General features: G+C 45.1%; 1 protein-coding gene across 1 annotated transcript in view; it reads right to left on the minus strand.

Annotated features, from left to right (window-relative positions):
• Positions 1 to 16,018, minus strand: part of dnah1 (dynein, axonemal, heavy chain 1) — a 66,140-nt gene that overhangs the window by 13,671 nt on the left and 36,451 nt on the right. Inside the window, exons 43-54 of the mRNA XM_065000728.1 lie at positions 14,460 to 14,638; positions 14,135 to 14,365; positions 13,450 to 13,646; positions 13,228 to 13,363; positions 12,891 to 13,099; positions 6,876 to 7,047; positions 6,605 to 6,796; positions 6,328 to 6,438; positions 6,020 to 6,205; positions 5,704 to 5,895; positions 5,426 to 5,593; positions 5,108 to 5,299 (exon numbers count right to left, since the gene is read on the minus strand). Of these exons, the coding sequence (XP_064856800.1) occupies positions 5,108 to 5,299; positions 5,426 to 5,593; positions 5,704 to 5,895; positions 6,020 to 6,205; positions 6,328 to 6,438; positions 6,605 to 6,796; positions 6,876 to 7,047; positions 12,891 to 13,099; positions 13,228 to 13,363; positions 13,450 to 13,646; positions 14,135 to 14,365; positions 14,460 to 14,638 (2,165 nt within the window). The remainder of the gene's footprint in view (positions 1 to 5,107; positions 5,300 to 5,425; positions 5,594 to 5,703; positions 5,896 to 6,019; positions 6,206 to 6,327; positions 6,439 to 6,604; positions 6,797 to 6,875; positions 7,048 to 12,890; positions 13,100 to 13,227; positions 13,364 to 13,449; positions 13,647 to 14,134; positions 14,366 to 14,459; positions 14,639 to 16,018) is intronic.

A 16,018-nucleotide genomic window follows, 5' to 3' on the forward strand; every position in this document is an offset into this window, starting at 1 on the left:
ACTTGTGTAAAATGAAAAGAACAAAGTGACAGTGTAACAATCAACAGTAGGGTTGCAAAGTGGGGAATATTACTGGTAATTTTGGAAATGTACCAGTAATCTTTTTTTTTTTTTACTTCCAAGGATTTGAGGTCATTTTAATAACATATAAAATATATAAAATATTATATTTTTAATGTGGAAAATAGAATCACAAAGCTGTGAAACATTATACTAAGTATAACCCATCAACAAATTTTATTTTTTACCTTTACCAGTGCCTGTTCCTAGGCCGTCATCTCGAAACCAACTCACGTTTGAATTCAGTCATGGCCGCTAGCATTTCTTAACAAACCAAACGAGGCCAAATCAGGAAGTGGAGTCGCCCATGAAGTACTGTTTGTCAACATATCTTTGTTGCAAATGTTGCAGGGCCAAACTGGTGGCAGTTGTGAAATAAGTCAATAGTTGGAATAGTTAATTGCAATTACATTCAAAGTAATTTAATGTTTTTTCATTAATTAGGCTATTTTGCAGTGCTTTGAGCCGGATCATGTCAGAAAAGGAACAGTCAACTCTCCGTTTTGGACTGTTTCGTTACGTAACCTATATGCCAGGATCCAGTACTTCTCGAGGCATGAAAAAAAAAAAAAATCACTGTTTGAAATGTAAAGATTCAAATAAATGTGGTCAGAGTTCATTTGAGTTGCCTCCTCTGTAATTCTGCTGCCCCCTAAAAAAAGTCAATGTGAAAATGTTTTTTTTTAGCCCGTGCCTGATATTGTAGAATTGATTCTGGTTTGGCCGGCCCGGGTTTATGGTTTGCGCAACATTGTAACCTAGAGATCAATAGGTTATTTTTCTTTAAATAGCCTAGCTGTGGATTGTGTGTAGCCCAATCACAAGGCATCGCCTTCAGTCGGTAAAATGTGGCAAATCTGTCAATGAACAGCATACAGCCAAAACAGGCCTTTCGCAATATTTCAAATACAATCACGGGAAAACACAGGTTTTTAATGCAAATGGCTCCTGCTGAAAAGAGAAGACTCTAATGTGTCGGTAGGCTGCCAACATATTTTATCAACTTCCAAATTGGCCTATTGCATGAACAGTATTTTTTATTAAAGTAAACCGAGCGAGATAGGCTTTTGGCACGAGCGCATCGGCCATCGCCGGTGAGTGAGCTGTGCATCATTGGGTGAGTCAGTGAAAGTGGAAAGCTTTTTTAGGACTATAATTTCCTCCTCATATTGTACACACCTAGGCCTAGGATATTCATGGATTCAAGACAAGGTTGTTTTTAATTGATCTCATATTCTCAGTTAGTCCATGTAAAAGGCATCTGTCATTTCAATCATTTTTGCACTATTAAAAAAAGATTCTGCTTAAGTCGGCAGCCATGTAAAATGGCATAGAATTGCATGAAATGTGTTTATAACAGGCCAATTTGTTCCTCTGCAAGTGCCTCTACCTACTATACTGCTCTATGCCACTACACAAATATGATGATATGCATGCAATGTTTTATTATAAAGGCGATTCTTTTAATGTGTTCCGGTACCTCAGAGCTCCTCAGGTCACCCTCCTCTAGTGCTAACTTTTTTATTTCCGGCACCTCCCAATTTACAAATTAAGTACTGATACTTTCTCTTGAACCATATGTTCTATCTACCAGAAAATCATGGACAACATGAACACAGATATAAAGGGAAAAATATATATATATACAGTTGAAGTCGGAAGTTTAGATACACTTAGGTTGGAGTCATTAAAACTCGTTTTTCAACCACTCCACAAGTTTATTGTTAAACTATAGTTTGGCAAGTCGGCTAGGAGATCTACTTTGTGCATGACACAAGTCATTTTTCCAACAATTGTTTAAAAACAGATTATTTCACATATAATTCACTGTATCACAATTCCAGTGGGTCAGAAGTTAACATACACTAAGTTGAATGTGCCTTTTAACAGCTTGGAAAATTCCAGAAAATGATATCATGGCTTTAGAATAGAGGTCGACCGACTATGATTTTTCAACGCAGATACCGATATCGGTTATTGGAGGACCAAAAAAGCCGATACCGATTGATCGCCCGATATTTATTTATTTATTTGTAATAATCACAATTACAACAATAACAATTTTAACTTAATATAATACATCAATAAAATCAATTTAGCCTCAAGTAAATAATGAAACATTTTCAATTTGATTTAAATAATGCAAAAACAAAGTGTTGGAGAAGAAAGTAAAAGTGCAATATGTGCTATGTAAGAAAGCTAACGTTTCAGTTCCTTGCTCAGAACATGAGAACATATGAAAGCTGGTGGTTCCTTTTAACATGAGTCTTCAATATTCCCAGGTAAGAAGTTTTAGGTTGTAGTTATTATAGGAATTATAGGACTATTTCCCTCTATACCATTTGTATTTCATTAACCTTTGACTATTTGATGTTCTTATAGGCACGTTAGTATTGCCAGTGTAACAGTATAGCTTCCGTCCCTCTTCTCGCTCCTCCCTGGGCTCGAACCAACAACACAGCGACAACAGCCACCATCGAAGCAGCGTTACCCATGCAGAGCAAGGGGAACAACTACTAGAAGGCTCAGAGCGAGTGACGTCTGAAATGCTATTAGCGCGCGCTAACTAGCTAACCATTTCACTTCGGTTACACCAGCCTCATCTCGGGAGTTGATAGGCTTGAAGTCATATACAGCGCAATGCTTGACGCACAACAAAGAGCTGCTGGCAAAACGCACGAAAGTGCTGTTTGAATGAATGTTTACGCGCCTGCTTCTGCCTACCACCGCTCAGTCAGATACTTAGATACTTGTATGCTCAGTCAGATTATATGCAACGCAGGACACACTAGATAATTTCTAGTAATATCATCAACCATGTGTAGTTAACTAGTGATTATGATTGATTGTTTTTTATAAGATAAGTTTAATGCTAGCTAGCAACTTACCTTGGCTTACTGCATTCGCGTAACAGGCAGTCTCGTTGCGTTGGACTGGTTAACTGTACGGTTGCAAGATTGGATCCCCCGAGCTGACAAGGTGAAAATCTGTCGTCCAGCCCCCGAACGAGGCAGTTAACCCACTAGGCCGTCATTGAAAATAAGAATGTGTTCTTAACTGACTTGCCTAGTTAAATAAAGGTATATTTAACAAATGTGTGTGTATATATATATATATATATATATATACTTATTTTCCACCATAATTTGCAAATAAATTCATTCATTTTTTTCCTCATTTTGTCTGTCATAGTTGAAGTGAACCTATGATGAAAATTACAGGCCTCTCTCATCTTTTTAAGTGGGAGAACTTGCACAATTGGTGGCTGACTAAATAGTTTTTTGCCCCACTGTATATATATAAAACAATCGTCAAATCGGCGCCCAAAAATACCGATTTCCGATTGTTATGAAAACTTGAAATCGGCCCTAATTAATCGGCCATTCCGATTAATCGGTCGACCTCTACTTTAGAAGCTTCGGAAAGGCTTATTGACATCATTTGAGTCAATTGGAGGTGTACCTGTGGATGTATTTCAAGGCCTACCTTCAAGCTCAGTGCCTCTTAGCTTGACATCATGGGAAAATCTAAATAAATCCACCAAGACCTCAGAAAAAAATTGTAGACAAGTCTGATTCATCCTTGGGAGCAATTTCATGACCAACACCTGATGGTACCATGTTCATCTGTACAAACAATGGTACGCAAGTATAAACACCATGGGACCACGCAGTCGTCATACCGCTCAGGAAGGAGACGCGTTCTGTCTCCTAGAGATGAACGAAAAGTGCAAATCAATCCCAGAACAACAGCAAAAGACCTTGTGAAGATGCTGGAGGAAACAGGTACAAAAGTATCTATATCCACAATAAAACGAGTCCTATATCGACATAACCTGAAAGGCCACTCAGCAAGGAAGAAGCCACTGCTGAAAAACAGCCATAAAAAAGCCAGACTACGGTTTGCAACTGCACATGGGGACAAAGTTCATACTTTTTGGAGAAATGTCCTCTGGTCTGATGAAACAAATGTAGAACTGTTTGGCCATAATGACCATTGTTATGTTTGGAGGAAAAAGGGGGAAGCTTGCAAGTCGAAGAACACCCTCCCAACCATGAAGCACGGGGGGTGGTAGCATCATGCTGTGGGGGTTCTTTGCTGCAGGAGGGACTGGTGCACTTCACAAAATAGATGGCATCATGAGGAAAGAAAATTATGAGGATATATTGAAGCAACATCTCAAGACATCAGTCAGGAAGTCAAAGCTTGGTCGCAAATGGGTCTTCCAAATGGACAATGACCCCAAGCATACTTCCAAAGTTGTGGCAAAATGGCTTAAGGACAACAAAGTCAAGGTATTGGAGTGGCCATCACAAAGCCCTTACCTCGATCCTATAGAAAATGTGTGGACAGAACTGAAAAAGCGTGTGCGAGCAAGCAGACCTACAAACATGACTCAGTTACACCAGCTCTGTCAGGAGGAATGGGCCAAAATTCACCCAATTTATTGTGGGAAACTTGTGGAAGGCTACCTGAAATGTTTGACCCAAGTTAAACAATTTAAAGGCAATGCTACCAAATACTATTTGAGTGTATGTAAACTTCTGACCCACTGGGAATGAATCATTCTCTCTACTATTATTCTGACATTTCACATTCTTAAAATAAAGTGGTGATCCTAACTGACCTAAAACAGGGAATTATTACTAGGATTAAATGTCAGGAATTGTGAAAAACTGAGTTTAGATGTATTTGGCTAAGATGTATGTAAACTTCCAACTTCAACTGTATATTAATCAAGTTTAAATTACCCAAACTTACACAGATGACCAAAATGACCTGTTAATAACCCAGATTTTTTTTAAATCTGGTATTTTTTATAAATTCTTTTCAACCCTGTGTATGGTCGGTCTGGCCTCTATATCCTTTCAGATTTGTCCTGCACCTGCCAAGCCAGCGCAAATATGTGTGTTGTTATCAGTGAGCTTTCAATCAATCAATTAAATGTATTTATAAAACCGTTTTTACATCAGCAGATGTCACAAAGTGCTATACAGAAACCCAGTCTAAAATGCAGAAGCTTTGTCCCCATCTCTCTCTCTCTGACCTTGTCTGCGCGGACCAGGCGGTTCTCACACAGCTGGCACTTGTTGTCCAGCTCGTCTCTCTTGGCCAGACAGTCATGGTACTTGGCCTGCAGCGTTGCGATGCCCTCTTCCACCTGTGCCAGCTTCTCATTGGCATCGTCCAGGATGAGCTGGGTCACAGCCAGGTCCTCCTGGGCCTCCTGCAGAGCTTTCTGCATGAGCACGCACACACAGGAGTGAAAGATACACACATCAACACTCACACAAATAGTGCATATGCAGATGCAATAGTCTTGTTGTACAAGAGAGGGCAGCATTTAAAGCAAATATATTCATACTCTTTTAGGCTCCACACCCTTGGCCACAAAGTGGTACACGTGCATGGCTCGCACCCACTGGCAGATGGAGGTGCAGGCCTTGGACACCTTAGCAATGTTGGCTGGCTGGAACTCTTCATTATCAATGTAGGGTTGTACTAATTTGATCACGGAGTCTGGAATATTTTCCTACAGAGGAGATCGGTGCCAAAATGATTCCAGTCAAAAAGCTCCATTTAAACTGAAAGAAAGTAAAAAAGCTTTGTTTGGGATAACGTGTCCTCAGGACATTGACATACTTTGTCAAATTTGAAGAGGCCCTCTAGGAACTTCCCGGGGTCCTGCAGAAGGCTCTTGCCAGGCTCCCAGTAGTCGTCCACCTTGGTGCCTGGCTTCTCTCCGGCCACCTTCTTAGGCTTGATGGACCTCATGATGCAAACAGCCTCTATCACCAGTTTCACCCCATGGGGTGGGCGCTGCATGGCCCTCACCTAGAAAGACCCAGCCCCAGTCATACAGTACAAAAGCCCTCATACAGTACAGGGCAATCTAGGAAAACAACAAGCCAAAAGTACAAGTACAACCATAAACCATTACAGGGCAAAATAATGTCACCTCAACAACGTCGTTCTTGTTGAGAGACTTAAGGCTGGTGAGGGCGGCGTCTAGAGCTGGCAGCGCTTCATCCAGGTCTTTCTGGGCGTCTTCAGCGATGGCACCGGCCACACATGCTTTCTGTGAGGCTTTGGCTTCCTCTGCCTGCACCGCCGTACGGGTCTCCTCTGCAACCACAGTGTCTACCTGTCAACACACACACATACACACGCACACAAAGATTAACATGCATAACACATGTGCTATATAAAGGATACAGCATGTACAGGCATTTGAAGAGCCTGATGAGGGTTCTTGGTCTAATTTACCTTGATCTTCTCCATGGTGATCACTGTGTCCTTGGCAGCTTCCTCCAGCAGAGGCCTCATCATCTCCAGCTCCTCCTGCATCTTACTCACATCCTCTGCTGTCCTCAATAGCTATAGACACACACAGGCACACAGTAAAATCACACGGTTAAACGCAGACCCATATGAACACAGACACACATTTAAAGCATACAAAATACATTTGAAGCAAAAGACACAGAAGAGAAGATGACCTCTTAGATACAAAAATTGTGGCATTGAGGGTCCCTCTTCTCACCTTGTCCAGGCCAGTCTTCATGCGCTGCCGGGCACTGTGCAGCTCCTGTTTCTTGCGGCCGATGAGAGAGGAGAAGATTGCGAGTAGCTCCAGATAGCTCTTGGGCGTGACATAGTTATATCTGGACAGCTCAGCCAGGTACTGCGCACATTTCCTGGCTACCATCTGGTGGATCTCCACACACATCATAATCTAGACAGGGACACAACAGTGGTGAGGGGAGGCTGGCAGGAGACAAGAACACAATCAAACACTCTCTGTTTCTCCTCACCAGGCCTTTCATTGCAGTGGGGCTGGCTTCCAGCTCTGGCAGCTCGTAGAGGAAGGAGGCAGCCACAGACTGGAGGGCCTCCTCTGGCCAGGCACTGAACCAGTCTATAGTGCAGCAGGTCACCAGAGACGGGAACTGTCTGAGCCGTGCCCGGAACACCTCCCCTATAGGACTAGACATGGGGAGAGGAGGAAAAGAGGCAGGGAGGAGGGGCGTGGTGAGGAACGGAGAGGTGGAGAGAAGATAGGTGAGGACAGGAGAGTGAGGGAAGAGATGGAGGTGAGGTAAAAAAAAAAAGAAGGTGGAGAGAGGTAAAGAGAAATTAGTAGAGGTTCAAGTCATTAGCTGATCTCTTTACTGTACCTTTCAGATGCTGTGAGTGAGCAGTTCAGTTCAAGTTTTATTGTCACATGCACAAGAACAGTGAAATGCTTACCTTGCAAGCTCTTCCCAAAAGTGCAGTAGTATAACGAATACAAATATAACTATAAATAATAAAGAAAACATGACAAATATCAAATAAGAGAGGAAGTTATTGTCACGACTTCCACCGAAGGTGGCTCCCCTGTCTGTTCGGGCGGCGCTCGGCGGTCGTCGTCGCCGGTCTACTAGCTGCCACCGATCCCCTTTTAATTTTCTGTTTGTTATGTCTTATTGGTTGCACCTGTTTCTTGTTTGAGTTTTGGTTCAGAACTATTTAAGCCTGTTAGGCCCGCCTGCTTTTGTGCGGGCTTGTTCTCTGTTAGTCTAGGTTGGTTGCAGGTTATGTTCACTGACTGTTTGGTGCCCAAGTTCGGTTTCCCCCATTATCCTCTGCTCTCTGCGCTTGACTCCGCACCCACCACTCCTGGCTGTGTGACAGAAGCCCGCAACATATCCATGGAGTCAGCAGGAGCAGCTGCACCCCCTCTCCCATCTATAGAGGAGCGTGTCCTCCATCATACGGCCATTCTCCACCGAATCGGGTCAGCAATGGATCAAATGATGGACAGAATGGACCGATGGGAGAGGAGTGGTCTCCCTACCTCACCCCCAGCTCCTCCGCCACCTGTTCAACCTACTCCTCCGGCGGCGTCCGGATCCAGTGCTCTTCGTCTGGCGCTCCACAGGAGACGAGGAGCGTGCAGGACAATGCGCTGAAGTTTCGGACCTTGGCCACTGGGAGCGGGGTGGAACGACAGGGCCCCGATGGACCACTAATTGATTTAGCCTCCTGGAGGACGTCCGCGGGGAGCTAGCTTGTCGGGATGCCACCCTCTCCCTCGACGAACTCATTGACATGTCGATCCGACAACCTGCTGGCTGCCCGCGGGTGTCCAGAACGGGCCTTGTTAGTTCCACCTCCTGGCACTCCCGCTCCAATCCCTATGGAGTTAGGGGGGGCCGCATCGAGGGGGACCGGAGAAGGAGGCTCCTCCTGCACCAGTTGTGGTCGGAGAGGACACACTGCGATCGGTGCTGGAGGACCTTGTCTGGGAGCTGAGAGGGCAGGCAGAGCACTTCTCGGTCACACCAGGTGAGTCAGCACCAGACTCACCCAGAGCTCCCTGTTGGTCACATGTTTTTACTCATTTCTTTCTCTGAGTTTTCTCCCTCTCTCCAGCATAAGGCGCTAGTCGATTCAGGCGCAGCTGGGAACTTTATGGATCGTGGACTCGTGTTGAGGCTAAGGATTCTGCTGGTGCCGCTAAATCAACCCTTCCCCGTGCACTCCTTAGATAGCTGGCCATTTGGGTCAGGGCTGGTCAGGGAGGCCACGGTTCCACTGGACATGGTAACGCAGGGGGATCATAAGGAGTGGATTAGTCTCTTCCTTATTGATTCACCTGCGTTTCCAGTGGTGCTGGGGATTCCCTGGCTGGCTAATCACAATCCTGAGATTTCATGGAAACAGGGGGCTCTCCAAGGGTGGTCAGAGGAGTGTTCTGGTAGGTGCAGAGGAGTTTCCATCGGTGCGACGACGGTGGAGAGTCCTGACCAGGTTTCCATTGTGCTCATTCCCTCTGAATATGCCGATTTGGCTACCGCTTTCTGTAAAAAGAATTACCACCTCATCAACGAGTGGATTGCGCGATAAACCTCCTGGTAAACGCTGCACTTCCCAGGAGTCACGTGTACCCGTTGTCCCAGGAGGAGACAGTGGCTATGGAGACATATGTCACTGAATCTCTGGGACAGGGGTACATTCGGCCCTTCATGTCACCTGTCTCCTCGAGTTACTTTTTTGTGAAGAAAAAGGAGGGAGGTCTGCGTCCGTGCATTGATTATAGATGTCTAAATTCCATCACAGTGGGGTTTAGTTACCTGCTACCTCTCATCGCCACTGCGGTGGAATCATTTCAAGGAGCGCGTTTTTCACAAAACTGGACCTTAGGAGTGCGTACAATTAGGTGCGTATCCGGGAGGGAGATGAGTGGAAGACCGCATTTAGTTCCACATCTGGCCATTATGAGTACCTCGTCACGATGTATGGGTTGAAAAAATGCTCCAGCCGTCTTTCAATCTTTCGTAGACGAGATTCTCAGAGACCTGCACGGGCAGGGTGTGGTGGTGTATATCGATGATATACTGATCTATTCTGCCACACGCGCCGCGCATGTGTCTCTGGTGCGTAAAGTACTTGGGTGACTGCTGGAGCATGACCTGTACATCAAGGCTGAGAAATGTGTGTTCTCCAAACAAGTCGTTTTCTTCCTGGGTTATCACATTTCCACCTATGGGGTGGTGATGGAGTGTGACCGCGTTGCAGCCGTGCGTAATTGGCTGACTCCGACCACGGTAAAGGAGGTGCAGCGGTTTTTAGGGTTTGACCGGGAGGTCCATGGGGCAACGCACAATTGGCCTAGCGTCGTCAGGGTTAGGGAGGGCTTGGTCGGTAGGGATGTCCTTGTCTCATCGCGCACCAGGGACTCCTGTGGCGGGCCGGGCGCAGTGCGCGTTAACCACGGTTGCCAGGTGCACAGTGTTTCCTCTGACACATTGGTGCGGCTGGGTTGGATGCACGCTGTGTTAAGAAGCAGTGCGGCTAGATTGGGTTGTGTATCGGAGGACGCATGACTTTCAACCTTTGTCTCTCCCGAGCCCGTACGGGAGTTCTAGTGATGAGACAAGATAGTAGCTACTACAACAATTGGACACCACGAAATTGGGGAGAAAAAGGGGTAAAAATTCACACACACACACAAAAAAAAGGTGTGCCTTGAATAAAATAAAATAAATCAGTGTCAGCAGCAAAGCACCCCCACATCATCACACCTCCTCCTCCATGCTTCACGGCGGGAACCACACACGCAGAGATTATGCGTTCACCTACCAAAAATCTCAAATTTAGACTCATCAGACCAAAGGACCAAAGATTTCCACCGGTCTAATGTCCATTGCTTGTCTTTCTTGGCCAATAAAGTGTTGTCTTCTTATTGGTGTCCTTTAGTAGTGGTTTCTTTGCAGCAATTCGACCATGAAGGCCTGTTTCACACAGTCTCCTCTGAACAGTTGATGCTGAGATGTGTCTGTTACTCAAACTCTGAAGCATTTATTTGGGCTACAATTTCTGAGGCTGGTAACTCTAATGAACTTATCCTTTGCAGCAGAGCTAACTCTGGGTCTTTCTTTCATGTGCCGGTCCTCATGAGAGCTAGTTTCATCATAGTGCTTGATGGTTTTTATGGCTGCACTTGAAGAAACTTTCAAAGTTCTTTTCCGTATTGACTGACCTTCATGTCTTAAAGTAATAATGGACTGTCGTTTCTCTTTGCATATTTGAGCAGTTCTTGTGTACCACCCCTACCTTGTCACAACACAACTGATTGGCTCAAACGCATAAAGAAATTCCACAAATTAACTTTTAACAAAGCACACCTGTTAATTGAAATGCATTCCAAGTGACTACCTCATGAACCTGGTTGAGAGAATGCCAAGAGTGTGCAAAGCTTTCATCAAGGTAAAGGGTGGCTACTTTGAAGAATCTCAAATATAAAATATATTTTTATTTGTTTAACACTTTTTTGGTTACTACATGATTCCATATGTGTTATTTCATAGTTTTTAATGTCTTCACTATTACTGTACAAAGTAGAAAATATTAAAAATAAAGAAAAACCATGGACTGAGTAGGTGTGTCCAAACTTTTGACTGGTACTGTGCATGAAGGCGGGGATTAGGAGAAATTGACCGATAGAAGGTTTAATAATAGTAAACAGTATGGCAGCAGCAAAAGCAGTGGGTGGGTGTGTGCTTGGTGGTGTGTGTGACGGAGTGTGTATGCAACAGTGACAGTGTAGGCGTGATAGGCAGATATACAGTGCATTCGGAAAGTATTCAGACCCTTTGACTTTTTCCACATTTTGTTACGTTACAGCCTTATTCTAAAATTGAAAAAATAAAATAAAATTCCACATCAATCTACACACAATACCCCATAATGACAAAGCATAAACAGGTTTTTAGACATTTTTGCAAATGTTTAAAAACATAAAAAACGGAAATACCTTATTTACATAAATATTCAGATCCTTTGCTATGAGACTCAAAATTGAGCTCAGGTGCATCCTGTTTCCATTAATCATCCTTGAGATGTTTCTACAACTTAATTGGAGTCCACCTGTGGTAAATTCAATTGATTGGACATGATTTGGAAAGGCACATACTTGTCTATATAAGGGCCCACAGTTGACAGTGCATGTCAGGGCAAAAACCAAGCCATGAGGTTGAAGGAATTGTCAGTAGAACTCCGAGACAGGATTGTGTCGAGGAACAGATCTGAGGAAGGGTACCAAAGCATTACTGCAGCATTGATGGTCCCCAAGAACACAGTGGTCTCCATCATTCTTAAACGGAAAAATTTTGGAACCACCAAGACTGAGCAATCGGTGGAGAAGGGCCTTGGTCAGGGAGGTGACCAAGAACCTGATGGTCACTCTGACAGAGCTCCAGAGTTCCTCTGTGGAGATGGGATAACCTTCCAGAAAGATAACCATCTCTGCAGCACTCCATCAATCAGGCCTCATGGTAAAGTGGCCAGATGGATGCCACTCCTCAGTAGTAGGCACGACAGCCCGCTTGCAGTTTGCCAAGAGGCACCTAAAGGACTCTGACCATGAGAAACAAGATTCTCTGATCTGATGAAACCAAGATGGAAATCTTTGGCCTGAATGCCAAACGTCACGTCTGGAAGAAACCTGGCCACATCCGTACGGTGAAGCACGGTGGTGGCAGCATCATGCTGTGGGGATGTTTTTCAGCGGCAGGGACTGGGAGACTGGTCAGGATCAAGGGAAAGATGAACGAAGCAAAGAACAGAGAGATCCTCTATAGAAATCTGCTCCAGAGCGCACAGGACCTCAGACTGGGGCGAAGGTTCACCTTCCCACAGGACAATCAAATCAAAATCAAATCAAATTTATTTATATAGCCCTTCGTACATCAGCTGATATCTCAAAGTGCTGTACAGAAACCCAGCCTAAAACCCCAAACAGCAAGCAATGCAGGTGTAGAAGCAATAACCCTAAGCACACAGCCACGACAACGCAGGCGTGGCTTCGGGACAAGTCTATGAATGTCCTCGAGCCAGTGTCCGTACTTGAACCCAATCGAACATCTCTGGAGAAACGTGAAAATAGCTGTGCAGCGGCACTCCCCATCCAAACTGACAGAGCTTGAGAGGATCTGCAGACAAGAATGGGAAAAACTCCCCAAATACAGGTGTGCCTAGCTTGTAGCGTTATTCCTAAGAAGACTCAAGGCTGTAATCGCTGCCAAAGGTGCTTCAACAAACTACTGAGTAAAGGTTCTGAATATTTATGTAAATGTGATATTTTGGTTTTCTATTTGTAAGAAATGAGAAAAATGTCCATTTTGGGGGGGTTGTCATTACATGGTATTGTGTGTAGATTGATGAGGAAAAAATGAAATCTAATTCATTTTAGAATAAGGCGATAATGTAACAAAATGTGGAAAAAGTCGACGGGTCTGAATACTTTCCGAATGCATGTATGGATACAGTGCAATGAGTCTGACCTCATGCAGAGCACGGTGTGGATGTTACTGCGGACTCTTTTTATGTAGGCAGCCATGAGGTTGGCTTTGGTGGGCTGCTGGCCTAGGTCCTGCACCACAGGCTTCATAGCGGTCAGGATGCGCTCCTGCTCGTCCACCGCATAGAGGTTGGGCACGTCACCAGAGTTCAGGATGTTATTCACATCCTCCAAGAACGACTCGCTCTTGATCTGAGGTAAAACACACAGGGTTAGAGGGCATGTCGATAAGTGGGTATGTCGCTCTGGATAAGAGCGTCTGCTAAATGACTTAAATGTAAATGTAAATGTAAGTGCTGACACTGTGAAAAAGTACTCGCCTGTGTGTCTACAAACAGAAAGGTGATCTGTACATTCTGCAGGCCAGCCTTCAGCATGATGCTCTTGAGGTCTTCCCTCCACTCTGTGTGGCCGTAGTTCTTAGCGAGCTCAATCTGGAAACACTCATAGTCTGACCTGAGGTGTAAATCAACATATTAACACCATATTATCACAGTAACATTCTTTCAGATGTTTAATAAAATAGAAGGTATGATCCTCACATGTGCGTGGCCAGCTTGGTGAGTGACTGGCGCCCGCTGCCCCCGACCCCCAGGAGGAGGGCGTTTCCCAGGGGCTGGCGCAGGATGCGGCTGATGCGGCACACATGCTGGATCGCATCCATGAAGAGCACCAGCTTCATCTTGGTGGTGCTGATCTGGTTATAGTCATCCATGTACTCCTCCATGACTCTGGCCAGCTGTGGGAGTCACAAGACAGTATTGGGATGAAAAACACCCATAAATCTCATTACTACCCTAGTAGTGTCACCAAACGTTTTTATGGAAGTCTTTTAAAGGGCAATACCGCCACTTTTCAACCTCATATTCATCATCTCCCATACCAAACCAGTGTCTACATATGTGAAAACAGCGTGATTCTATGATCTGTGGTTAAAAAGATAAGAAAGGTCCTAAAGAAAAGTGATTTTCAAAAAGTGCAACGAGTTTCTAGTCCAAGGGAGGGTATTTTCTTGCTCCCCATGTCACAGCAAAGTGTTAAAAACACTGTTTTTAAAATTCTTTAACTTTTGATGAAGCCATCGGGTAGAACTTTGTAACGTTATATTTTTGTAGAAATGTGCTGTTTTCACATACTGTATGTTTGCACTGGTATTGTTCTGAAGATAATGAAAACAAGGTTGAAAAGTGGTGGAGTTGCCCTTTAAGTTTAGCAGTGAAGTCTCACCTTCTCCCTGTCCTCAATGAGCTGGTAGGCTTTGTTGTCAGCTCCGGGAATCATGAAGTCTCCAAACAGGACCGGCTGGCAGGGCACAGCATCCTCAAAGCTGCAGCCAAACTCCTCAATGCGGGCCTGTAGGAGCTTATCAAACCAGTCCCGGTCCTCAGCACTCACCAGCCGGTCCTGGAACACCCGGCAGCTTTCATGGTACCACAACTGCAGCAAGTGCATCTTGTCCTGAGAATCAAAACAAGCAGCACATCCTCCGTTTGAAGAGCCTTTCAGGGTTTCTATACTGTATGATCTCATGTTTGAGCCGTCAGTCATTTACCTCTATCTTGGTAGCCTCTGCCATCAGGATGCCCTGGAAGACCTTGGAAAGGTCCCTAAGGTTGAATGTGTAGTGGGATTTGGCTGGTGTGGGAAGGAGCTGGGAAGTGATGGTGGCGTAGACACAGATAGTGGCGTCCACCAGAGGCCCGTTCAGAGGCTGGATCTCTGGAACAGGTCCTGAGGGAAAAGAGGGGTAAGGGAGACGGGTTGGATATAAAATTAGCAAAGACATATGGAGAACTTTACTTTTTGTGTGAGTAAAAGACCAGTAACAATTTAATAGTTTAGAATTTCATCAACATATACTCGTATTAATAATGACTAAACTCAGCAAAAAAAGAAACGTCCTCTCACTGTCAACTGCGTTTATTTCCAGTAAACTTAACGTGTAAATATTTGTATGAACATAACATGATTCAACAACTGAGACATAAACTGAAACAGTTCTACAGACTAGTGACTAACAGAAATTGAATAATGTGTCCATGAGCACCTGTAAGTTCCCGGACATTTCTGGAGGGAATGGCCCTAGCCCTCACCCTCGATTCTAACAGGTCTCAGACGTGATCAATGGGATTGAGAGCCGGGCTCTTTGCTGGCCATGGCAGAACACTGACATTCCTGTCTTGCAGGAAATCACGAACAGAACGAGCAGTATGGCTGGTGGCATTGTCATGCTGGAGGATCATGTCAGGATGAGCCTGCAGGAAGGGTACCACATGAGGAGGATGTCTTCCCTGTAACACACAGCGTTGTCATGCTGGAGGATCATGTCAGGATGAGCCTGCAGGAAGGGTACCACATGAGGAGGATGTCTTCCCTGTAACACACAGCGTTGTCATGCTGGAGGATCATGTCAGGATGAGCCTGCAGGAAGGGTACCACATGAGGAAGGAGGATGTCTTCCCTGTAACACACAGCGTTGTCATGCTGGAGGATCATGTCAGGATGAGCCTGCAGGAAGGGTACCACATGAGGGAGGAGGATGTCTTCCCTGTAACACATAGCGTTGTCATGCTGGAGGGTCATGTCAGGATGAGCCTGCAGGAATGGTACCACATGAGGGAGTAGGATGTCTTTCCTGTAACGCACAACATTGAGATTGCCTGCAATGACAACATGCTCAGTCCAATGATGCTGTGATACACCGCCCCAGACCATGACGGACCCTCCACCTCCAAATCAACCCCGCTCCAGAGTACAGGCCTCGGTGTAAAGCTCATTCCTTCGACGATAAAGGCGAATCCAACCATCACCCCTGGTGAGACAAAACTGTGACTCGTCAGTGAAGAGCACTTTTTGCCAGTCCTGTCTGGTCCAGAGACGGTGGGTTTGTGCCCATAGGCGACGTTGTTACCAGTGATGTCTGGTGAGGAACAGCCTTACAACAGCCTTACCGTCTGGTGAGGAACAGCCTTACCGCCTATTGCGGACAGTCTGAGCACTGATGGAGGGACTGTGCGTTCCTGGTGTAACTCCGGCAATTGTCATCCTGTACCTGCCATCCTGTACCTGTCCCGCAGGTGTGATGTTCAGATGTACCGATCCTGTGCAGGT

This window comes from Oncorhynchus nerka, linkage group LG15, assembly GCF_034236695.1.
Source record: "Oncorhynchus nerka isolate Pitt River linkage group LG15, Oner_Uvic_2.0, whole genome shotgun sequence".
NCBI lineage: Eukaryota > Metazoa > Chordata > Actinopteri > Salmoniformes > Salmonidae > Oncorhynchus > Oncorhynchus nerka.